Source organism: Porites lutea, chromosome 2 (genome assembly GCF_958299795.1).
Source record: "Porites lutea chromosome 2, jaPorLute2.1, whole genome shotgun sequence".
Classification (NCBI taxonomy): Eukaryota; Metazoa; Cnidaria; class Anthozoa; order Scleractinia; family Poritidae; genus Porites; species Porites lutea.
In genome coordinates, this window is record NC_133202.1 from 1,114,017 (window position 1) to 1,139,520 (window position 25,504).

Here is a 25,504-nt window from a genome sequence, read left to right on the forward strand (position 1 = left end):
GCGCAAAACCTCAGCCGCACCACCCCCGATTTTGTTTGAGGGGAGGGTGCGGCTGTACCGGCTAGACAGGTGGGCTAACATGGAAAACAAGGGGGTTGCTTAGGGATAGAAATTAACTGCAGATTTTGGATTCATCTAGGGTGTTCAGACAGAAAGCCAACAATTTTACACTTTGAAAAGGTATCGCTTTGGGTTTTGCGTAAAGGACTTTCGAAATAAAAATAATAAATGCTTTCATACTTTGTCTGAGTAAGATTGCCTTTACGGTTCAGATATAGTCTGAGCCACACCAACGCAAACATCCCTGTCCTATTTATGCTAATGTTCCGCCGTCCGGGACAATCATCGTGCCTTTTGTCTTCACTCATTGATTATTTAAATGAGCAAACGAAAAAAAAAACAAAAACAAAAACAATTAAAAACTTGGGAAACAGAGAATCAGCAGGACAGCAGAGAATCAACCGATGGGTGTACAAGTTCAAAATCCTAATAGTTAAAAGAGGAGGAGTTTGTTTGTTTGTTTTTTTTTAATCAAAAACGTGCTTGAGCCCAGGTTACCATCAACAGGCACCCTACGTATTTTTTTGCTGTTCCTCCAGGAACAAGGCCGACAGACTTCCCATATCCTTTGCCTGCTTGCTGCTTGGTACGACGGACATCCAACACAAATTACACTCCTGAATTACACACAGGAGGGAGTCATAAACTCGTCAGCGCGGCTGTCCGATGTGTCGGGCCATCGTGACGTCACACCAAAGTGAGGCGTGCGACGAGCAGAATTTTCGAAAATGGCGGTGTTATTGTTTTTTATGTGAACACTTTGAGCTTATTTTTTCCCGTGAATGAAGCAGCAATGTGGTTTCCCTTTTCATCGAGGATACCATTACCTCATATTCCAACGGAAAAGGTAAGTGTATTTTGATTGCTACATGAAAATTCGGCAAAAAAGGTTGCTGAAGCGTTTTGGTGAGTCTCCAAGTTAGGAAAATTATGTGAGTGCGGTGAGGAATTTCGCTCGACAAAAACTCGTTTTTCTCTGGATAAAAAGCATGAGAAGACTTGTAGCTTCGCTCCAAAGTAGTTTATATCTCACAGAATCCATATAGCATATGATAAATGTCAGGGAATAAGCCACAAAAATGATCAGTGTAGTTATTCGAATCAATTTCCTCCGTTATAATTTTGCAATCTTGTTGAAGTGAGGTTGGTTACGAAAATTTGTTATAAATGAGCTGTTTTGTCGTTATTTCGGTTCTTCAGTAAGACGTATATAAGTATACTGAGAGTTGTTAAGATTACTATGACCTCTTAAAATCTCGTAAAAGCCCGATCGTGGAGAAGTTCACTCTTTTTGAGGCACTACAACATGTAATCTAAATATTTGTTCAGCCTTCGTAAATTTTTTGGACACCTTCTGATGTTAGGAAAGTCCCGGGGGTGGGGGAGGGGGGTAACATCCTTGAAGGATAATTTTAGACTGCACTATCAAGCCTGCAAGTGTACATGTATGTACACTGTAGTTTACTTTCAATACCCTCTCAACATCTGGTGGAATAATACATCAGTCAATTGAAACCCCGGCCCCCTGATCCCTGGGAATTTAACAATAGCCTGGTGTTAAAACACCACCAATTTTTCCACTTCCTGGGCCAAGTAGTTTGTTAAAAGCACCTTATGGCAGGGAATTAGTAGTTGTAGTTCTTGGCTTGATTTAAACCGATCTCTTCTGTCTGGTACTCTGTATCTATTTATTTTATTTTCAAACCAATAGACCTGTTGATAGAAACTCTCAACTGCGTTGCATCAAGTTCATGAAAAATGTCATCCCCTGGCTGAACCTTGTTAACAATAAATTATTTTTAACAGTGCTTCCACCTGTTCCAAGGTTTACTTTTGTTTTGCAGTGTGCTTTTACATTTTAGGAGTGGGGACTTGGTTTCTTTGCTAATTGTCTAGCCCTGACGAACAACTTCATTCTCGGTTTTCCTTTGTTGAGTAACGGCAACTCCTTGCTTTTGATTCTAATTTTGAGGGACAATTCCCAGTTTGCTTAGTCTAGACTAAAATCTTCAACCAATCAGTTTCCTGGAACCCAAACTCTCTTTATACCCTGTCCAAGAGCAAACTGCTTGAAAACCATGCCGTTCAGTTGGAACATACCTACGGCATAACCCTCCCCCCCCCCCCTAGAGGAAACAGGGGCTTCTCCTAAGTCACTCATGTTAAATCCCTCCTTCTGTTCCCGTTTCCAAAAATGTATAAACTATGTGCTGTTAAATCCCTGCTCATGAGCTGGGTCAAGCAGGAATTTTGTTAATTCCACTGCACCCAGGGCCAGCATGTTGTTTAATATGTGTTACACCCTGGAATTAGCTTGGCATTGGCTGCATTAAATCCCCGCTATGCCCCAGAGGTTTAGAGGGGGGGAGGAGAAGGGTTTCAATTGACTGATGCATGTAGACACTGCACCCTTTACTCGCTTACTTTGTGTCACCAAGAGTAACTAATCAGTCTATCTAACTATATAAAACAGTATACAAATCTTAAACAGGTTTTCAGTAGTATCATAGTGTCTACTAACTATGGTGGTGTAAATAATATGGTAATGCTAATCATTTTCTGTTTTTTCCTACAGGATTAACACTACTTAGACCAAGACGTTTCCAGGCTTACATGGCTCACATGTAAACTGAATTAGAGAGTAGACTGGCAGGCCTCTCATTATTACTGATTCTCTTGGCCTCTACATCACCGTTTGATCAAAACATCTATGGTCACTCCAGAACATAACATTACTGATCATCTACTTGTTCTTTTTTTTGGTTATTGACAATGTGAGGATTTATACCAAGAAATTATTTTCGTGTAACTGCTCACAGACAGGATTTTAGAAGAAAAATAATGAAGAATGTGTTTTAACAGGCATAGCCTTTGAATCAATTCATTACTGGAAGCTTTAGCCTGAGAATACAGACAGATTTCCAGTTGTATTTTTTAGTAATGTGAAACTACAACCCAAAATGTTTTGGTTAGTTTGATTATTTTTCTCTTTGCCCAGTGCTTCATGTACTGTCTTCAGTAATATGATCTGTCTAGACACTTTTCCTGACTTTTTCTTTTATTTAGTAAGATTATCTTGCATACTTCCATGGAAAGTAAAAAAAGTGTCAATAAAAGATTTACACTATAAGTATTTTGTTGCTGAGATACTTGGGTATCAGCTCTAGAAGCATAATTTCAAGTGTGGTAGATATACTCCCACAGAACAACAGACTTGGGAAATAGTTTCCTTATACTTACCTCTGAGGAGCAAATGGAGCAACTATTATTTACCCACAAAAAACTTACACCCGAATAGCTTCGGCAATCGAAGCATGTACAGTGTAGTTTAGGTGGGTGAAATGCTTGAATCTGCACTGCTGGTTGGAATATGCGGACCCCCATGGAAACAGTTACTCCAGAATTTTCGAGCGTTTATTGACCAATTTAAAAGGCGTCCTGGTTACCACTTTTTTGGGGGAGGATTGAACGGTAAAGCTGAACCTTGACAGAATATTTGTCTTCTCATTAAAAAGCGATTTGGTACCTTCAGGAACTCTCTCTTCAAGTCGTAAGCCGTTATCAGATAAGCTTCAATGTCGCTGTCCAGGTTCGAAGTAAAAATGTTTAAATCGCCGAGTCACTAGCCTAAGCGTTCCGTTCCCAATTCTGGGATATTTACCACCTGTTTATAAAAGCCATTGTTTTGATTCTGACTTTTTCTTGAAGGTATTGTTTTCAGTGGAAGGCTCCTGTAGAATCTTGCGTCAGCCCAACTGGCTATAAACGGAGTATGAGTGTAACCATATTTCCTAGGCAATTTTGTACACTTGAACTGTATTCAAGCACTTCTCAAGTTCAAACATTGACATAAAAAGATACTCTCGAATTAATCGTATTACTTGTTTCAATTCGAGAGCTTTATTGTTGGATTAACTAATTTTACTTCGCGGCTGACTCGCAAGGTACCTGCGGAAAGTAGTGTTTAAAGTCACTGATCATTTTTATGAAATTGTTATGAGATTTAATTTTTCAAAAATGAGAAAGAGTTTTGACTTATGTAAGTTATGTTTTTGTCTCCAAACGCAGTGTTGTGGAGTTTCAGAGTTACAGGCCATTAAAGATGATCTTGGTGATGATTTTTATCGATCTGTAGGAGCGTTTGTCAACACTTTTGAGTCTTGTCGCCAGTCTGTTTTTTGTTTTCAGGTTAGAATTGCGTTATTGATACTTTATATGATAACATCTACAGCTTCGCTTTAGTTGTTTAAATGATTTGCTCTACTGTTACTGAGAAATTGGACCGTGAACTTTTCTCGACAATCACTTTGTTTACCGTCTTTCAAACCTTTTCCGGCCGGCTTGAACGTGACGTCACGATGGCCAGACACATCGGATTTTCATTCGCCAATATCTGCTCTAGTGCCCAGGCCTAAGTTTATGACTCCCTCCTGATTACACAACAGAACTCCATTTTACAAGGAAACCGCTGCCAACGTGATCGTTGAGTCATCCTCATATTCCAAGATGGCGGCAGAAGAGGTGTTAATCTTTTCGTAGACTCGTGCTTTCAACTGTGCCACTCGTTTTCCGTAGTTTCAAAAGTAATCTAAAAATCCATATCTTCTTTTTTATTAGTTAATAGCAAGGGATTTGCCGGATGTCATATCTACTATGAGAGAGATGGGGGAGAAGGTGAGAGAGAAAGGCTTCGGTCAACAATAGACTCAGCGCGCGGCGCGCGGTAGGCTTGACAGATTTCGTACGATTGATCTTGGTCGATAAAAGCTATAGGATTCGCTTCTTCAATCCAAAAAAATGTCAATCGCTGCGGTTGGTGCGTGATATTTGCTGGCCCTAAAGCTGTTGTTCCATGAACTTCGATCAAGTGAGCAAAGTACCCCTCATCTCCTCAGCCTCTTCCTTCTGCAGTACTGTTTGGTCAAATGTTTGGGGATTTTCGTGCAAGGGAAATGTCTGTTGCGGAATCCAGATTTCAACTCATCAATAATGATTCACTTATTCATTATTTTATTTCGTATCAGCCGCATTTAAGCTTATTGATTAATTTATGGGAATTTGGAAAAATATCCAAAGTAAGTTGGTGATGGTGCATGAACCATGTCTTCAAACGGGCACAGTCATTTTTTTATATATCTTGTAAATGCCTCGCAAAAGCCAGCTATACAATCAAAAATAGATGTTTTTCGTTTTTCATATACCTTGATACTGATTTCCATCGACTGAATACCAGGCCCCTTTTTTTATATGTGAATTACATCCCTCACTCCAAATGTCCATTCAAAATGATTCTCTTGTTGTTTTAATAATTACAATAATATTGTTAAAGGTGTCTGATATTGATCAGCATGTGGAGAAATTGATGGAAAAAATCACAAGTGGCTCTTTACTCACTAAAAAGGTTTGTAGTTCAGATGAGTTTCAAAAGCTGACTTTGTAAGCAATGGAAAAGAGTCATTTGCTTTTATGTTAATAATAATAATAATAATAATAATAATAATAATAATAATAATAATAATAATAATAATAATAATCCTCTCACCTTATGGAGCTTTTCACGGATAAAGAACAAATAATTTAAATGGAAAATAACATGATTAAATACAATAAAATTCCGAAAATAAGCCCCTCCAAATATAAACCCAAACCAAACCCAAACTAGTAACGCAAAAAAACCTCCGTTAAATCACCCCTCCAAATATAAGCCCCCCCGGTGGCTTGTACTTGGAAATTTCCCTCAAATACAAAGTAAAACAAAGCAAAAACGGTAAAATTCCTTCCAACCATAAGGCTAGCCCAACTGATTTTGAAATGCAAATTTCCCTCCATAGATAAGGCCGTTTGAATAAAAGCCCCTCCAAAAATGAGTCCCTCAAAAAGGGCCTTTGAAAAATATAACCCTGGGGGCTTATTTTCGGAATTTTATGGTATCCGAACTGGTAGGAGGCAAACCAGTTGCCTATGTTACAAGCGTGGCCAAGGATTCGAACTCAGGACTGCCGAGAACAAATCCAGCCAGTAGTCAGAGCAGGATTTGAACTCCAGGCCTTCATGTTACAAGTCCAGTGCTCTAACCGCTCGACCACGCTGCTTGTCGACTATTTAACACAACATCACTCCAAGCTGTAACCGTTCTGGTGCCCATTGTGAGTAGATAAAATTTTGATGACTAAAATGGCAGTGAACCAGAGTTGCAAAGATGGTGCTATGCTATAGCTGGTAGTAATGAACTTCCAAGCTGTATGTTTTGCTTTTAGTTTGTGTTAATGGTCTTTCTTAAGTGAAGGTAAGATCATGAAATATTTGGATGAAATATTATTATTTTATGTTGACCTTCTTCTTTATGCAGTTGAACCTGCCATAAGTGGCCACCCAAAATGCAAAGACTTGATGGCCGCTTACGGGAGGTAGCACTAGATGTCTGGATACATTTTTGGAAGCTAATTTATGGCACACAATTTCTAAGTAATGACATGTGTAGTTCCATGTTGTCCCTAAAGTTCTTCCTATATTCTAAGTAGCATAGTACACTCAGCAAACATAAAAGATCAGACAAATCGTCAGTGGTCACTTACAACAGGTTTAAAAACTCAATCGAAAATCATTAAACAATCAGCCCCAAATAATGGCCGTAGTCACTTACAGGAGGTGGTCTTTACAAGAGGTTCCAACTGGTGCCAGTTACTGGAAGACTTTGACTGGGCGAGGTAACTTGTTTTGGAGGTGGTCGCTTAAGTGAGTGTAAGGGAGGTGGTCCCTTTGAGAGGTGGTTGCATATGGAGGTTCAACTGTATTTTACCTATTTCACCGTTGCTGCTCCTCAAATATGAGTGATATGAATTAAATGCAAAACACACCAAGATGAATGCATTTCTTGGTGGAAAGTTAACCTACAGAAGAACCCTCTTAATGTAATAATGATGAAATCATTAATATTGACTTTCATGTCTGGTTTTCATTAAATAACGAAATAGATAAGTGAATATATTGTTTTACATGACTGTATTTACTTTGAGTGATTGATTGCTTGATTTTTTTTAGGGCGTGAGTTTTTTGGAAGTAAAGTTTCATCTTCTTTTAAGGTCAGTCTACATGTATGATTAAAATCTATATGCATAAATAAGTCTTTGTTCTTAAATGAATAACATACAACCTGTTGGTACAATATTTTAATTACTGATACATAATTAAAAGAACTTTAGAATGTTGAAATTGTGTCATTGATTCTTTGAAATCATAGTCATTTGTTGTTATTTGTTGTCTTGCAACTTTTTTTAAAAGAGCCTCTGATCAACTAGATAACCAATGATACCTGTCTTTATTTGAGAATCTAAATTTAATATTAATTAAATAACCTGCTTAGAATGATCATTTCTAACTGTTTTCTTGCAGTTATGTGATTGATCTTACCTATTACCTGCTAACTAAAACAGATGGTAAATCATGGCAGGGAGATCCAGCTGTTGAAAGACTTGTTGAAGCTCGCACTGTGAGTAAAATTTTTGGTTTTGGTGTCGGTACGTCCATCTTAAGAACACTTGTTGCGTATTGAATTTTGGTTTCATTACAATTTGACTTGATACTGTAATCCATCACTAAATACTTCAATGTAATGGATTTTCTTGGGCTCATTTTAATGCCTTAAATGTCCATAGAGTAGCCATGTAATTTTTTCATTGTTCTTATTGCAATAATGTTGTAGCCGGCGGTGCACCCAACCCACGTATCGCATATAGCGTGGATATAGTCACAAGGTTTAAAGTGTCTGCACGCAGGCGAATAATGTTATGGCTTTGACTAAGTTTCTTTTGCATACAAGTAATCCATCCTTGGAGCTTAACACAAGCTAGTCAACAACTAAACTTGAACTTTCTTCTTGATGTACCAGTTTTAATATATTTTTTTTATTGCCAGTGTATTGATTTCCACTGAGAATTCCCTAATTTGTCTCTGTCATAGGTTCTAGAGAAAATGAGACCTATTGACCAGAAAATGAAATATCAGATTGACAAAATGATTAAAGCTGCTACAACTGGGATAGCAGGTAGGGAATGCCTGTTGTCATTTCTTTATTTGTTTTTTTTAATGTAATACTATGTGTGGCCAAGTAATCAAAGGCTGAATCTGAATCTGTTTGTGTGGTTTGTACATTGTGTATTGTTTGCTAACAAATCTTGTACAGTCAAACCTCCCCTAAGTGATGACCCAAAATGCACAGATTTAGTGGTCCCTTACTTGGAGGTGGTCGCTTCCGACATTTGAATCACAGGTGTCTCTTCTGAGTAAGTCTTGACACAGCTACGTTTTGGTAGTGAAATTATTGCATGCAATTTCTAAGGTATGACATGAGTTTTCCATATTAACCGATAAGTAATGTCATTTGTATACTCTAAGTAGTGTGTCATGCTACATGCGGTGGGCATGAAGATCAAACCATGCATCAAGCCACTGCTTACAAGAGGTCAAAAAACAAAAGGGGATAAAAACTGTCACCTGTAAAAGCAGTCATGTTTGCTTACAAGAGGCAGTCATTTACAAGAGGTTCCCCAACTATAAGGTTCTCACTTGGGGAAGCTGGTTTGGTGTATTGGACAGCATCTGGTTGTTCATGGATGTCTTTTAGATTACGTGCTTTCAATAAATTTTGCTCGACAGCTCTAAAACTGTTGTAACTCTAGGGTGCATCTTAAAATAGACCACCTTCCCACCTTTGGGCAAAAAAGAAACGTCTTCAATGGTAACATTTTGTACAATCATAACAGTTTTAAAATTTCTTGTAAGCCACATTACTCCCTCCCCCAGAGACATCTAACTTGCACCAATATTATCACTAGTTCTGTTGAAAGTTGATTATGGTTAAGTTTGGTTGTTTAATGCGTTTTTCTCCTTTAATAGGTGGTGGAAATGATCCCTTGAGATTTAAACCAAATCCTGATAATATGGCAACCAAGGTTTGTTTTATTTTTCCTCTGTGCGTCCAAGCAAAAAAGCACATTTTTTCACTTTACTCGTCCATGAGATAAACCCACAGGTTTTTGATGTCTGAAGACATTGTTCATTTTCCTGTAAAAATAACTTGTTTGGCCTATGGTGAAAGATTTTTTTTCCGTGCCATCATTCACTCAAAATGAAGGCAGTTTGTGAAGAAAGTCAAAATAAATTGTCTTTTTCATGTCGTAAATTGGAAGTCTGTAGTTAAAGATCACTGGATTTAATTATTGGGCTAGGGTTTGACACAATTGCTCCATAACAGGTTTAATATTTCATGTAAATCCTTAGATACATATTTTTGTTTTGGTTACACTTTTCTACTGTATTAATATCTTTAACATTACATTAATATTATTGACAACTGCTATGTGGATATTCCACTTGTAGCTGGATGACCAGGACTCTGAAAGCAGTGATGAAGAAGATGGTCAGAAAAAATCCAAAGTCTATGTGCCTCCAAAAGTGGCTGCTGTTCCTTACGGTAAGCTTCTTTTTATTCACAGACTTTTTTCTTGTTTCGTTGCTTTCCTTTTTTGTATTATAATAGAAGAAAAATAATTTTTGAAGGGCTTGTGTGGGCACAAAAAAAGATTTTTCCTCACTATTCAATTTTTTCAACTATTTTGACACTCAAAGTGGCTATGGATACATGTGGTTCTGTAATATTATTTTTGGAGCAAATGGCTCAATGAACAAGGGATCTAACAAAAGAAAGAGTAACATATGTAGCCCGTAACCACAGAAACTTGTGCCACTTTGAATCACCTTGTTAAGGCTTATCACTGCCTTCCCTATCCCAGCCTTGAACAAATGAATCCGCTTATGGTTTTCATAGATAGTGAGTGTTCTTTATCGTATTAATTTTTGCTGGATTCTTTTCAGATGAAGACGGTGATAAGAAAACGAGAAAAGAGAAAGATGAAGAAAGATCTAGAAAAAGAGTTTTAGCGAGCTCACTTTTGCAGGATTTAAGAGGTAAATGCAGACCTTGACCCACAGGTTTTCTTTTCTCGTTTCTTTCATATTATACTTTTGACTTGTTAAACAGTGTGTGAGATTTTTTCACTTAATCACAACTGATGCAATTTAGTACTACTAAAACCTCAAACCAGTCAAACCCTATGTCCTCACTAAATCCTGTTCGGAGCAGCTTGTTATCCTTGTTTTATTTTTGTTTGTGTCTTTGTGTATGTGTTTGTGTTTATGTATACCAAATGCTAACTTTTTTTTCTCTGTAGATGAATACAGTGAGGGACCTCAAGAAATCCGGGTATGATAATTATATTTCTGTTATTGCTGGGAACGTTAGTCCATTTTCATCCCCGATAAACTCGTTTAAGCTTACATTGCATGCAACTTGTGTGGATGTTTTTTAGGATGAAACTGTGTCGCGGTGGAGAAAACAAAAAGACAAGGAAGAAGAAGAGGAAAGAACAAGGTATCCTTCTCTTGCTGCGTACATCTGCCAATCATATTTTGTTTGTTTGTTTGTTTGTTTCCCTCAGACAAGATGAACATGAAGCATGCAAGTCAAGGCACCACCTTCGATTAATTTTCATGGCGTTAATGCATCTTAAAATTGCCTTAAAGGATTCTGCTAGATTTTTTTTTGATAATTATAATTTACTTTTGTAATTATTATTATTATTAATTATTTAATCCTGTCCAGGTATGAAGAGGACAATTTACTTCGTCTCCCTGCCAAGAGGAAGAAAAAGGTTTGTTGCTCTAATTGATTCGCCCATATCGTTACATTCTCGTGCCTTAGTTGTTCAAAGTAACCATCTCTATCTTGGTAACATACTATTGACTGTGCTCAGGTTTACTCATTGGGGAGATGCTAGGTGGTCCCTTCGTTCTATCCTTATTCTTCAAGGGCATTTTACGGGGACTTGAAACATGCCTTCCTTTGCACAAATTCAGCACGTTCGTATTTTGAACGAGCACTTGTGCCCTTATACGATAACGTGGTGAAATAAATTATTGTTGTTGTTGGTCAAAGGGTCATTACATTGCATAACCATCAACTTTTCACAACATCTCACTACAGGAAACTTCATATGTTAAGCAACAAACTTTGAAAGAACGCGAAATCCGTTTTATCAGTGACGTATTCACTGCCGGCATTACTAGCCTGGTGTCGTGAGTCAGTCCCCATTGTTGATGGATAGCTGTCGATGGGGATGAGCTTGTTTGTTTACTATACTTGATTGGTTACTTTCCCAGATGACCGAGCGTGCTGAAACAGGACTGGACGATTTGACGTCATTCGCTAACTTATCGGCTTTAGACACGGGAGAAGAGGTAAGCATTAGTGACAGTCATATTATAGTTTCAAAGTTTGATTGCATGGCAAAACTGCATGTAGAGTGAACCTTCTCCAAGACGGACACCTTTGGGACCAGTACCAAGTGTCTGTCCAAGAGTGGTGTCCGTCTTCTAGAGAGTCAGATACAGGGATTAAAGAAAGGCAGAGACCAGCTCTAGGCTTTCGTTTTATCGAGGTGTCTGGCCATTAAGAGAAAGTCGAATGTATTACACTGCGTTATTATTTCAGCTAGAAAATGTCATTTGTTAGGCTTTGTCGTCTTTCCCACATATGTATCACGAGGCTGCTTTGATTTACGTATGTTCTATATGTTTATATTATCCAGAATGGCGATTACTCGGAAAGACCCAGGTTAGTTTGTTATTGACTTTGTAAAATTTCTTGTCGCCTTAATACTATACTTTGTTTTCATGGAACATACAGCCTCTTCCAGGCGTTCAGGAAGTGGAGTGCGGCCTTAAATCGAGCTGGAAACATCTAACTGAATGAGGACGAAAGGGGGAGGGAGAGAGTAAAAACAGTGGTGGGTGGGGTAGGGGGTGAGAGCGAAGGAACCACCTACCCTACCTCTGCGCTGTTTTTTCTGCCCACGTTTCTTTGCGCCGTCCCACAATCTGAACGCCTGGAACAGGCTATGGAACATAAGACCGTCACAATATACTTACATCTCTTTTATCTTCGTAGAAACGACACTCGGAAATCAAAATCTAAGGTAGGTTATTACTTGGCTTCACACTAGAGCTTTCAAGTATAATGTAAGTGTACTTGTAACCTACTTTGAGTGTGAAGTGGTAAAATGTACCTACTTCAACTTTACTTGGTTACCATGGAAACGTTCGTAGTTCAAAAATGCCGAAGTTCGTCACCAAGTATGGTCTACACCACACTTGAGAACACACTTGACCAATAGGAATTGGAAGCCGTCAGAAAGTGATCTGTGCACGATGTGCACGTGCAGCAGTTCCAAGATTCTAAATGAACGGACAGATAAACATCCATGTCTTGGTTAAGATCACTGCGAAAGAGGCCAGGGCCAAGCCCCACGGCGATTTGACATTAACGTTGCAAAAATTTCAATAATTTCAGCACAGAAATCTTGAACTTGCGTTATCAATGTGTTAGATGTTTGTTTGTTTTGTCATCGCATGGTGTAATTGATTAGTTCCATTTTTTTTCTAGTGGAAGAAAAAGTTTGGGAGCGCAAAAAAGAAAAAAGGTAAGTTATGTCAAGTGTAGTTGTTAATCGGATTCTTATAGTCGGTCCCCTGGCTCCCTTTTCACCTCTAAGGGGCAGATGGGGACTTGAATGAGTGACCTCGGGGACTCAGGGTGGCTCTCTCTCTTTCTCTAGGGTAGACTGGGGGCCATACGGCTAACGTAATTCTTAAACGGTTCAAGAAAGAGGAAGGAGTTAAAGCGGGTGACCTGGGACCGTATACAGAGACCACAACCAACAGTGGTTGGGTGTACATGGTAATAAACTGTCTTAGCCTTGTTATACTGTATAGCCTAACTGAGTAAAAGTCAGAGATGTTCATTGTGTTAGCGGTTGCTTGGTGTATTCTAAAGGTGATATAAAATCCACTGTAAAATTTTTCTTACTCAGGAGCCTAATCCCCTTTCAGGCTATAACAAAACAGGTCGTTCTTCATGCCAAACTTTCTCTTCTTTTTAGGATTTGCAAAGAGACGTCGGAGATAGCTCATCGAGATGGAAATCTACTATTAAATTTAAATTTCACCCGATAACAGCGGTGTTGAGGATCATTTTTGCTGTAATAAAGCTATTAACTTGTATATTGTTGTTATATCACTATACCTTGTTGATAGCCGTAAAACTTTGAAAGTCAACCAACCTCCTCTGAGACAGATTTAGAGTCTTGTTACTGCAAACGTGAAATTGTGCACGTGACTAAGTTTTCACTTAACTTGTCTTTGACTGTTCTTTACGCTGTTCCATTCACAGTGGATCCGAAATTAGTCAGATGATCCAGCGGTATTTCCAGTTGAAGTATTCCCATAGAGGCCGTAGAGTTTTCTCGTTGCTGTCATTTGCCGCAAAACATCTGAAAACATTAGAAGATTATTCCTGGTACATTAAAATATCCATATACTAACCATTTGTCTCTAAAGATTGCTTGAAATCAGAAATAAGTAAAAGTAACAAATGAACTGCTATCTAGCTACAAACTCGCTTGTAGACGCGACAGGCACTCGATCGTGTTACATAAAAAAATCCGAGCTATGGAACTGGATCAAACTGGCCGACATTCTTTAGCTAATTTTCAATTTTAATGCGCTTCTTTCTTTGTCTGTTTTGTATGTTCCATCGTCGCTATTCGAACTGCCGACCACTAAATTCTGCACGGTATAATCGCATAATTTGTCAAACAGTAGAAAACACGTCATTTTTTTGAGAGGCTGTCGTGCATATTGCACGCGTTGGCGAAAGGTTACCAAGGTTACAAATCCAATTTCGGATTTCACGTTCCTTTCGACCGCGAAATCTGGCAAACCTAGGATCAAAATCCGTTTTTGGATTCGTCGAAAGGAACACACCCTTTAAGGGTGCGTTCCTTTGGGATGATCCGGATCAGGATCAATGATCCGAGATCACTTGGATCTTTGTGGATCAAATGAACCGATGAATCCTTGTTCCGAGTGGATTCATCGGTTCATTTGGGGTGTGTTCCTTTCGGCGAATCCAAAAACGGATTTTCAGATGTTTTGCGGCAAATGACAGCAACGAGGAAACTCTACGGCCTCTATGGGAATACTTCAACTGGAAATACCGCTGGATCATCTGACTAATTTCGGATCCACTGTGAATGGAACAACGTAGATCACTAATCCGTTAATCTGGATTTGGATTCTTCGGATTTCAAATCCAATGAATCCTTTTTCAAAAAGGATTCACCAGATCAAAAATCCGGATTTGGATTTGCCGAAAAAAAACGCGAAATCCGTTCTTAGATCTAAAATCCGTTTTTGGATTCACCGAAAGGAACACACCCTTGATCTACCATGATCCGAGTGATCTCAGATCACTGATCCTGATCCGGATCATCCCAAAGGAAAGCACCCTAAATCTCTATAATAGCCGAGGCTCTCATCGTTAATCATTGTATAATCTGCAGAGCATTTTAATGACTGTTTTTGGAAGTGACGAAGAATTTTATTGGAAAAAATGGGTCATTAACATGGAGCATTTTAGTGGGGAAACAAAAGCTTAATTCTTCTGATGATACCGAGGCACAGATTACGTAAAACAAAAGAAACAATGCAACCAAACATGTAAATCCCCAGGGAACTTTAATGTTTGGTTCCTTTGGTTGTTTACCATTTAGCCTTTCGTGTCCCTGTCACGGTAAATGGAACTGATTAGTGGAAATGGTAAACGCGATTCCGGGACGAAATTTACTAGTCTTGATTCTTGCTCACAATTTACCTAAGCCGTAAACCGACCGGTTCGCCCACGTAAATGGTACCTGCAGACAGACCCCAAAAGGACCAAAAGGCTGGCGCTTTTGTCAGTTTTGTAGCGCGTTCATGCTTGAATGGCATAACTGTGCAGACATTCTGCGCAATAATTGGCCGGCGTCTTCTCCTCAAAAAGGGATACGATGGTGCTATAAACTGGCAAGAGTTTTCCGAAACTTGTTTTATTTTAAGGCGTTAGAACTGCTATAAGGTCAAAAATTGATTCGGCTTTCAACTTAACTACAGAATACAGGGAAAATTTTCCAGGTACAATTGTTGGGGCTGTTCGGCGGCTCGGTAGTCCTGATTGCCGAACCGCCGAGCCACCGAGCCACTAAAATATATACCTTAACTTCAAGGATTAGAGTGGAGTAAAACAATTATTAGATTCGGTTTTTTGTGATATCCGGAATAACCAGTAAGTGTTAGACTATCAGCCTCGTCCTTCGGCACCGCTGATAACATTTACCTCGACCTTAATTATTCCGGATATCACAAAAACCTCCTCTAATAATTGTTTAGAATCAGCAATGAACATTGTTTTTGATGCAGGGCTGAACCTCAGAATACCCGCTAACTATAGAGCGTTTTCACTCACGTGACCAGCAGCTATGCAAATTCATTAGAACAAAAGAAAGCGTTTACATAAGGAAAGAGTTCAACTTCCACAGGATTGGTTTGGGACACCAACATGGTTGCCGTTTCATTGTTTTGGAACACCAATATGGCCACCGTGACGTCATGTGAAAACGCTCTACAACAGACTACCCTGGGAGATAACCAATATGCACTACTATTTTTCTGGTAGTTAATTCATGTACCTACCATTGAAGTCTATTTAAAAGTTAGTCCATATGGAGGGTTCATCGAGGTAGTCGGTGGACTGGGGGTCAGTCTTCTGTCCACTAGCAGTGTGCAGAGGCCAGGTAGGTCCCGACATGAAACTAAACTGATTTCATTTTTCCAGCATTGCATTACAGGAGATTTCCGCTCAGCTCCATACTTTTATTATGCAGATATGTTTCGACTCAACTCATACAAAGCTATTGGTGAGATGCTAGAGATAGCGCGTTTTCACATGACGTCACTTCGGCCATATTGCTGTTCCAAAACAATAAAACGACGGCCATGTTGGTGTTCCAAACCAATCTTGTGGGAGTTGAACTCTTTTCTTATGTTAATACTTTCTTTTGTTCCAATAAATTTGCATAGACGCTGGCCACGTGCGTGAAAACGCTATAGTATGAGATTGCTGTATGCCGTAATAAACTGGGGTATGGTGCTGTGCAGAAATCTTACCTATTATTTTGCTTTCTTAATAAGGAAATGCGTAGTTAAGAGGCAGTCTCAGTAAAAACCGCCCACTCAATTTCGCGTGAAAAATAATTTTGCCTGAAACTCTGGTGGATGAAAGCCTTTATTGGGACTATAACTAAAATAGGTTTGCTTTGATTCAAAGTTATTCTCTGGCCGCGCTAAGAAGCACGAATTTTTTTTGCCCGCCATGGCCATATTGCGGGGCCCAAAAATTGAAAATTTGGCATTTTTTGGAGCGCTGTAAAATTTTTTATTCGCAACATCTCGAAATAAATTTAACACCTATTTACTGATAAATGTCTTCAGTTTTTCTAGATATTAAGTATTTCTCCGTAAACGTACCCAGAAAGATGAAATCAACCAAAATATGACCCCTATAAAATGCCATCGAAAAGACAGCCAAAAACGGCCTTAGTTTAGAAGCATATTTCTACTTTTTGGGACAGAGTTGATTATTCTAGACTATAGGGCCGAAAAGATTGTTCCTTAAATGACAAGAATTTACAAGAACTCGTGTACGATTTCAGTATTTCAAAAGTTATGACCGTTTGAATTAACGAGCATGTCAACATTGAGCGATTTGTCGTCCATTAATACTGTGTGAAATAATGAATCCATCTCAAGAAAATTTTGCGGTCAGTGTAAAACGCAGACTGCGGACAGCAGACTGCAGACTGCGGACCAGGGGTAAAATGCAGACTGAGTGTAAAATGCAGACTGTAGACTCAGAGTAAAATGCAGGTTGGGGTAAAATGCAGACCGAGCATATACTGTAGTCGCGGAAGGGTTTAAGGGCAAAACCAGGGGGGGGGGGGGGGGTGATGAACTCGCCAATCGCTCCTATAGGGATCGCGCGGCGGGTGATCTTGGCCATCGTGACGTCACGAGAAATTTATCCCGGGAACTTTAAATGGTTTCATCGAGCGAAATTGTTTCGTGGTTTCAAGTGGTAAAAGTTGAGACGTTGCGATGAAACGACCGAAGGCGTGTGTTTATCTATTAATGCTATATAGTAAAATTGCAATTTATTGTAGGAAAGAGCATTTCCATCGTTAAAAATCAAGAACTTCCCGAGATCGACCAGATGGTACAACTCATACCGGGGCGTCTTTAGAGACGCATAAGTAAAGAGCCCAGAAGAATTTAGTCTCGAGAAAAACAAATGACGTTAATATGGTATAGGTCTCTCAATTAGTGATAGAAGTGAGTCATCTAATAAGTTAGCAAAAATGATCAGTGGGATAAAAGTCGCAAACCTCGGGGATGTTTACAAAATTTGCGAAAGTGGCGTGGACAGGTCACGAAACATAGCGTCATGATGTTCATACTAGACTATCAAATTGTGTAAACAATTTATTAAAACTAAACAAATGTAAGAAGCAAGTTTATTTTTTTTATAGAATATGGCTATAATCTTCAAGGGTTTTGAAAGGATTTTCTGTTTGAGTCAAACGTATCAAAATGTTAATAAAGCGTATTAAATATAATCGTCGCGCGATAACCAAGGATATTATAGCTTATTATATTGCAACTTTTCACTATAAATTGCGATCATTTTGTCAAAACATTCATTGCTCATAATGGAGATAAGTTCACATTGCCCTTCTCTTTGCTTCTTCGCCCCACAAACAAAGGAAAACATGGTTTTTATCCTGTAAATAGTCCAACAGAATCTATCACTGGGCTAAAGTGCCGTGAGCTAAAGTTTTTGATCAACATCAACATTTTTACGGCTTTATGCAGAGAATCCAGGAGGAGAATCCGTAGAAAGGATGGGTATGTAGCTTTTCCGTAATCGCTTTACAGAGTTAATAGAAAAAAAAACTAGAAAAAGCCAAGAAAACGGACACTAGTAAGCGTTTTAATGGTGTAATATTGAAAATGTGTTTCCTCGGGCGTCCGCATCTTAAAATGAGGGGGAAAAAATTTCAAAGGATATAAAAAATTGCAGGATTTTCATGCAATGAATATCATCATCCTTCTCACACTTTTACAATATAGAAAGAGGACTTTTTTAATGTTACATTTTTTCGGTTTTCCTTTTTGTGTAGTTCAATAAAGACACCAAAGTTCAAGAACAACAATATAGTTCAATAACTACACGAGTTCAGAAAATGACACGAGTATCAATGTATGTTTATTAGGTAATGTCAAGGCAGGGGATCTACTGGGAGTGGGAGTGCAGGGGCATCAGTTTAATTTTCAATCATTGATGCTTTTTAACTTACTTGGACTCCATGCTATTGTCAGTTACATCAAGTGACACTGTCCAGTTCCAACAATCTTCGGGGCCTGCTCGTACAGTTTTATCACCCAGCTTGTACAGTTTTATCACCCAGCTGATGTAGCTTTGTGGTAATTTCTCAGTAGGCGTAACTTGGTAAAGACCCAATCGTTCCATGACTATAGGTGGTCCATTATAATAGCTCTAAAGCCCTCTTTAAAATTTGCTGTTGAACTGCCTCTGCTAATAAAATTCACATAGCCTTGCCTTTTAGCTATTGGTTTAAGATTAGAAATCAGTCTTTGGATTATCCTGATAGGTTGCTTGAAGTTACAAAAATTTATAATTCAAGGGAGACATATTTTTTTTCCCATTGCTTGGGGGGGGGGGGGGGTGTTTGTGGTTTAACTCACCTATATTAATGTGAAGTTTAGGGAGTAGGTGAGGAAAACCATTATAATATCTGATTTAAGAGATGCTTAACAAATAATTAGGAATTTTAAGTGATAATATTGCCTTTATTTATTTATTTAGTTTTGACTTTTGTGTATATAATAATCTCTTTTTATCTGACTGATTTTATAATTAGGTGCTTCCTTGGTTGGGAATACTCTTGTAGATGATGAGAAAAAACATGCAGTGTATGATGGAGGAGGTGCTGCTTACTGGATGTCTGTAAAGATCTAGTATAATAGAATCCATGAAGAGTGTAGTGCGGTGCAGGAAGTGGAGGATGTTAGATGGAGTGGATTCCCCGGAGGAAGAAGAGACCATACAGGATACAACAAATTAGAAGAACCAGTTTCCTTTTATTTTTTATATACTGAACAAATGTGTTTTCTTTCTTGCATAACAGGTCTGACTTAGACTTGTTTACATTTAAAAACTTTGCACATTGACTTTGATTAAAAGAAACGGTTTGTTATCAATAAAATTTTCTTACACTGGTGTTTTTCTTTTACTTCTTCTTTAACTTTTTGGTCTCTTCTAGAATTTGGTTAGCCAAGCAGTCTAGCTGCCCTGCCTTTAGTTGCAGTTGGGCAGCAACCCACTTGGCCTCTGTTACTGTGTTTTTAATTTCTTTTGCTCTTTCTTTTAACCTTTCTTCTTTTCCTTTCAACTCTTTCTCTTCTCTTTCAATTTCCTTTCTCCTCTCCTCAATCTCAGTGGCTGCCAGTCAGCTCCTTACTTCTATTTCTTCTTCCAGGGATAGCTGTAAAAAATGAGTAACCCAACTATAATAATCTGTCTATTATTGTTAACTTATCTTACCACTGTCTCTACGATAATAAAATATGATGAGCTCATCCTTTAAAACAAAAAGCATCCTATCTCAACAAACTGTTGAAAGCCTTGTTTCATCAGGTACGGGGAGGGGAGGTGAGGTAGGGCAAACGCAAATAAAAATAGCCATAGGGGAATGGGGCGGGTTTTGGAGAAAAGGCCTGTTTCCATACGTGTTGACGTCATTATGGTAACATTCGGCTGAGCCCTATGTGCCTTTTGTTATTTTAAGATGCCTTTTGCTTTCCCAGAAAACCATGAGATTGGTAGTCTTGCCCTATCAGCACTTGGCTGGTGTCACCAGGGGACTTCTGAAAATTATATAAATGAGTTACAGTACTTTCTCATTTCATTTTTGTTTGTATAAAGCTTCTTTCACTCATTTGATATCTTAAAATTTGAGGTACAATCTAGGTTTAATTAATTGCTCCGCACAAATAAAGATATTAATGCAGATGTATATCATCATATCTCTGGAAGTATTCCAAATGTTTCCGCCTTTTATTTGAATGGTACTTAGCTCCTCATACAGACCTGCCAACCTCTGATAAAGGAAAATCTGTAGACTCATGAAAAAAAATCGGGAGATTCTACAAAAAGTAGTGAGATTCTATTTTTTCCCGATCAAAATTAAATGGCCCCTTTTCCATTAGGGGAATCAACTGTTAATGTCGCTTTAGTGTGGTCCCTTATGTAACAAATTAGATGCCACTTTTTCTTTGATGACTTTAAGAGACCAGAAAATAGGTTATCACTGCACGACGAAACATACAGCAGAGTCATTTCTTTGGGCTAAGACAACTTCATGGCTAAAAGAGTCAAAGCTTATCCAGGCACAAGAATTTCCCCACAAAATTTATGTTTTATTCAACAAGGTAATATTTCAGTTTAGAATATTTCCCAGAAAACCATGAGATTGGGAGTCTTGTCATGAGACTGTGAGAAAAGTTAAAAAATCGTGAGACTCACGGCAGAATTGTGAGAGTTGGCAGGTTTGCCTCATATGACATTTTCTATCGAAACCTGTATGTAGTAGGAAGAAACTTTGTATCAAGTGGGCACTACAGCATTCTCTGAGGTGTCCGCTTAAATTATACAAGTTTCACTCTACATGTTTGACTCCACTTGCACTAACTATTGATATGGAACGATATGAAATTGCTTCATGCATAACAGATGTACATGTTTGGAGCTGTATGTAAATCTTATTAATTTTTTTTGCTATTTATGGAAACTTAATGTAAGCTTATAGGTATTACAGAGAAATATCCTTTGCTTCAACAAGATGGTACAACCTTTAAGTGTTAAAATATATATATATTCCTGGTGTAATTATTATAGATACATAGTGTTGAGGGAAGTCTTTGGTTTCCTTTTTCTTAACACCGAAAAATAATTGACTTACATTGTGCCGGGGTTACCGAGTCGAGGTCATCTGTTTATATCAATATTAAGCGCACTCGAATGGATTGATCATTTTTACTGCTAATTTCTCCCATTAAGAGCGCCGGTCAGGAAAAATCGACCAAAATCTTAATTTCATGGCAAGAGTTGAAAAATCAATTTCTTTCATTTTTTGTTCATAGATAGCTTTTAAGTAGATAAGAAACCTAAAGTAGATTGTTCCTGACGAAAGCCTTTTATTTGTGAGAAAAATTAGAAGATCGGTTTTCGATGTCGGAGTCTCAGACTGCCCTAATTTTTAACCTGAAATTCGCTAACATTAACTTTCCTCGCATTAGCAAACGAAGCCGCATGGAGAAATTTGGACTCTTTCCATGAACAGAAAAATTCTTTTTCTTCCACTAAAAGATACTTTCAGGGCAATAGCGAAGCTCGTCGTACTGAAATAATTCAAAAATGAGGGATAGGTTTTCAAGATAACAAAAACTTAAGTTCGTTACTCATTTTCAACGGCAATATTTAACATGTGGTATAACTCCAAATTCTCCTAATGCTATTTAAATCACAAATTTAGACATTCATTTAAAACATACCTGAGAATTGGCTTGGGTTATGGAATGTAATCTCCGTAAGACATCATCGAAGTTCAGGAATTTTCATGGTAGGCCGGCGGTAATTGTGTAAACACTTCCAATTTCGAAACGCACAAAAGTAGATATTTACAGCCTAAAGGCTCGTTTTTTGTACTTCCTGTGGGTTTTACCGGCGCAAAATTTCTTTTTCCAATCAAAGAGTGGGGTAAAAAGGTGAAACTGGGTCAATTTTAGCCATTTTGAAATGCTGAACCCTACCATGCGGCGACTCTGCCTGGCAATCTGTTCCGTGACTGCACATGACATAACATACGTTTGAAGAGACGAAGCCGTTAAAATGACAGTCACGGAATCACTGTAGTAACGCAACGCAATTCTTGAAAGAGTAACATTTTCGATCCCAACAGTATTTTGCAGAAGAAAAAGTCAAACGTGCTTTTTCTGATACTCACTTTTTATCGAAATATATGGACTTTAACAATGGTAATTCGCTAAGGATGACGGAACAAGAGGATATTTTGTCTTCTTACTTTACCATCGTGGAAACTTGGAGCCGTTAAATAAGTTATTTTGGTCACGCTTCACTATTTTTACCGGACTTTGATGCTTTCGTTTGGAGGCTGCCTAAGGGAACCCAAGCCAAATCTCAGGTATGCTTCAGATGAATGTCTAAATGTGTGAATAAACGAGGACCGGGAAAATTTGGACCTATACCACACGAAGAAAAATGCCGTAGAAAACAACTACTAAATTTAAGTTTTTGTCACCGTAAAAACCTGTTCTTCGTTTCTGAATTATGCTAGTTCAACGAGTCTTGATATTGCTGTGAAAGTATCTTCTAGTGAAAGAAGAAGACTTGTTCTATTGATGGAAAGTGTCCAAATCTCTCCTTGGGGCTTTATTTGCGAACGCGAGGAGAGTTGATGTTAGCAAATTTCGGGTTAAAAATACGGCCATTTTGAGACTCCCACCACTAAAACTGATATTCTTACTTATCTCGAAAATAAAAGGCTTTTTGCGAGAACAACCTACATCAGATTACTTATCTACCTAAACGCTGTTTATGGACAAAAAATGAAGACAATCGATTTTTCAACTCTTGCCACTCGATGGTCGATATTTCCTGACCGTCGCTCTTAAACATCAAGGACAATGTTTTCCACTATTGCTGACCTACCCTTCTGCCAAGTTTCGAATTTCCACACCAAACCGATTTTCTAAAACATGCGATGTTAATATGCGATCATGCAAATTTCTGCGACAAATATTCCACTTGAAAAATTGGCTTAAGGTGATTCCCTAGTTTTGCACTGCACATCTCTTACTGCGCATAACAAGATGGCCGCCGTAAAAAGAGCATGTGAAGTAATATTATTAAAATGAAGTTGACTGAAGAGAAACGCTATTGGAATTTTTGCTTGCTGTTGTTTCCTTTTCAAGGTGAGACTCAATGTGCTGGGAATGTGCATAACGTAAGCAGCACGCGTGTTGCTGAGTTCGACCTCCTCTCAGAACCTCGATAGTGGATGTTTAACTTGTGCTTACTCACTTTGATTTTCATTTAAACACTTTCTTTATCACATTGTGTCCTAAATGTGATATCTCAATGTAAATTCCGTAAAAACGGATTTTTTAATTCTTTCTTCCCCCTTTCACATACATTCTATTTTGAAACTCGCCCCAGTCCTCTCTCAAAAATCGGAGAAAATGCGTTTGGTGCGCACTTTCTGCAGCTCTACCGCAAAAACGAGTACGGTGACCCCCATTTTTTATTTCATGATTTTAATAAGGACATTGCTTCCTTTCGATGAGAAAAAAATTAGCACAAATCTATGTTCAGTTTTTTGGCAATTTTACTAAATTGTACGGATTGAGCCATCACGGGTCGAAAAGCGCGCGTCCAATTTAATTCTACTTTGGAGCGTAAAGTAAAAACAAGGGCATTAAAAGGCATTTTTCTGGTACGTAAGTGGATAAACAATACATTAAAGTCAAATTCTGTGTGATGTCACATGTATCATCGAAAAAATCTCTCCCTTTTGTCTAGTCTTGCGCTGCCCGCGGTTTTTGTAAAAGGGTCCTAAAAAGCCGTATTTGTCAGCATTGTGACGTCAAAACGAGCACGGTGACCCCCACTTTTTATTACTTTTTTATCATCTTCTTGACTTGTTACATCAGTGTACCAAGTTTTAGCTAAAATCTATGTTAGGTTCTTTTACTATGGAATCACCTTAAACTGTTTACGAGGTAATTATCAACAGAATATAATACAATTAACTCTCCTTCTCGGAAAGAGCTGTTGCAACTGTACTTTCCCTCTATCAGAAACTACTTTAAAATTTACTTATCCCGAAAAGACAGCTTGAATAGGTGATACTACTGGCATTATTGGAGATAACAGCAAAGTAATGAATACAATTGCATCAGTTCTCCCTCTACCTTAGCGGCTACGCTGGCACACTCGAATGGACTGATCATTTTTTCTGCTAGTTTATCTCAATAAACTTCAGAGACAATGCTTTCCAATAGAAGTAACCCACCCTTATGCCAAGTTTCGATGTTTAACACCTCACCGATTTCGAGAAAATGCGACATTACTGTGCGAACATGCAAACTTTTGCGGCACATTATTGCACTCGAGGAAATTGACCGAAACTGTTTACAGCTCTCATACGCGTTATTTTTCGGATTAATACACATTTCACTCACCTTCTCGGAAAGAGATGTTGGAACTGCACTATCCTACCGTGACAAAAACCATTTTGGAGCGTCAATATCCAGGAAAACCAACTTTAAAAGTAGCATTTGGAAATGGCAACGGCGCCATTTTCGAAAACTCCTCGAAGTTGCGCGCTTCTCTCTTCGTGACGTCACGATGGCCAAGATCGTCATGACAAACAAACTACCAAGTTCACCACCCCCCCCCCCCCCCCCCACCCCGCTGGTACAAGACCACGATGTTTACGCTTAAATAAAAGCTGCTGACCCAAAATACTGTACAGAAAGAATTCAAAACAATTATGGCGACAAAAAAGAGAGTAAGTCATTCCAACAACAAAAGAAGATGTTCTGCAGGAAATTTGGATGACCTTCTATGAAAGGATTGAAAATCAAGGTACGCAGACTTTAGCTGTTTGGATGTTCCTTGAACTTTTGGCGAATATGCAATGTACTAACTTCGACTAGGAAGCGAGGTGTGTAACTGATACCAGCTAGCTATTTGAGGAAGAAGGAGCACAACTGTTTGTGAAGTCTACAATGTTCATTCTGCATTTTGCACTCAGCCTGCGTTTTACTCTCAGTCTGCAGTCTGCATTTTACACTCTATCTGCATTTTACCCCTGGTCCGCAGTCTGCAGTCTGCAGTCCGCAGTCTGCGTCTTACACTGACCGATTTGTGAAAAGGACGGCTTACCTACAAACTGAGCCATATTCTGATCCGAAGGAATCTTGATTTCATCAGAATCCGGCTAAAACTGCCTTGAAAATAGCTGTCGTTCGCCTAAAGTAGAATTCCTTGCAGATTCCAAAACGGCTCGGATACTGAAACAGGCGGAAATCCGTGGTCACGTCTAACGTTTCTCGGTAATTAGCCGGTAAAACATCCTTTGATAGCTAGTTTGCTTGAGGATCAGAGAAGAAACAAATCGACGTTCGTTTTTGGAAACGTAAATAAGGATTCGATTCCTTCAAATTCAGATAACAGTTCCTTGGAACTCTCTCTATAATAAAAAGGTCACGTAGTGTTTTGACCGAAATAGGATTCAAGCCTAACGGAAATATGGAATCCTGGAACTAGGAAAACAAGGCATGGAATTCACCA

General features: G+C 38.6%; 1 protein-coding gene and 2 long non-coding RNA genes across 4 annotated transcripts; 2 read left to right on the forward strand and 1 right to left on the reverse strand.

The window, feature by feature from the left end:
* The first annotated feature begins 4,553 nt into the window (after window positions 1–4,553).
* On the forward strand, window positions 4,554–13,176 carry LOC140926465 (neuroguidin-A-like). Of its 2 annotated transcripts, XM_073376199.1 has the most exons (17): window positions 4,554–4,581; window positions 4,678–4,734; window positions 5,390–5,461; window positions 7,102–7,142; window positions 7,453–7,549; window positions 8,020–8,104; window positions 8,956–9,011; window positions 9,439–9,532; window positions 9,934–10,026; window positions 10,290–10,321; window positions 10,428–10,489; window positions 10,721–10,769; window positions 11,278–11,355; window positions 11,706–11,731; window positions 12,065–12,092; window positions 12,560–12,596; window positions 13,056–13,176. In XM_073376199.1, exons 1-17 carry the CDS (start codon window positions 4,567–4,569, stop codon window positions 13,079–13,081), a joined length of 948 nt encoding a protein of 315 aa, XP_073232300.1. In that variant the 5' UTR covers window positions 4,554–4,566; the 3' UTR covers window positions 13,082–13,176. The 2 variants fall into 2 exon arrangements, with proteins under 2 accessions (XP_073232300.1, XP_073232301.1); XM_073376200.1 differs by lacking the exon at window positions 4,554–4,581 and having other exon boundaries at window positions 4,589–4,776.
* Window positions 13,177–17,816: 4,640 nt separating this feature from the next.
* On the forward strand, window positions 17,817–19,361 carry LOC140926467 (uncharacterized). The gene is made up of 2 exons (XR_012164433.1): window positions 17,817–17,952; window positions 18,990–19,361. It is a non-coding gene; the product is annotated as an uncharacterized lncRNA (long non-coding RNA).
* On the reverse strand, window positions 19,190–24,598 carry LOC140926466 (uncharacterized). The gene is made up of 2 exons (XR_012164432.1): window positions 24,391–24,598; window positions 19,190–19,613 (listed from the first exon to the last, which is right to left on the reverse strand). It is a non-coding gene; the product is annotated as an uncharacterized lncRNA (long non-coding RNA).
* Window positions 24,599–25,504: the final 906 nt, after the last annotated feature.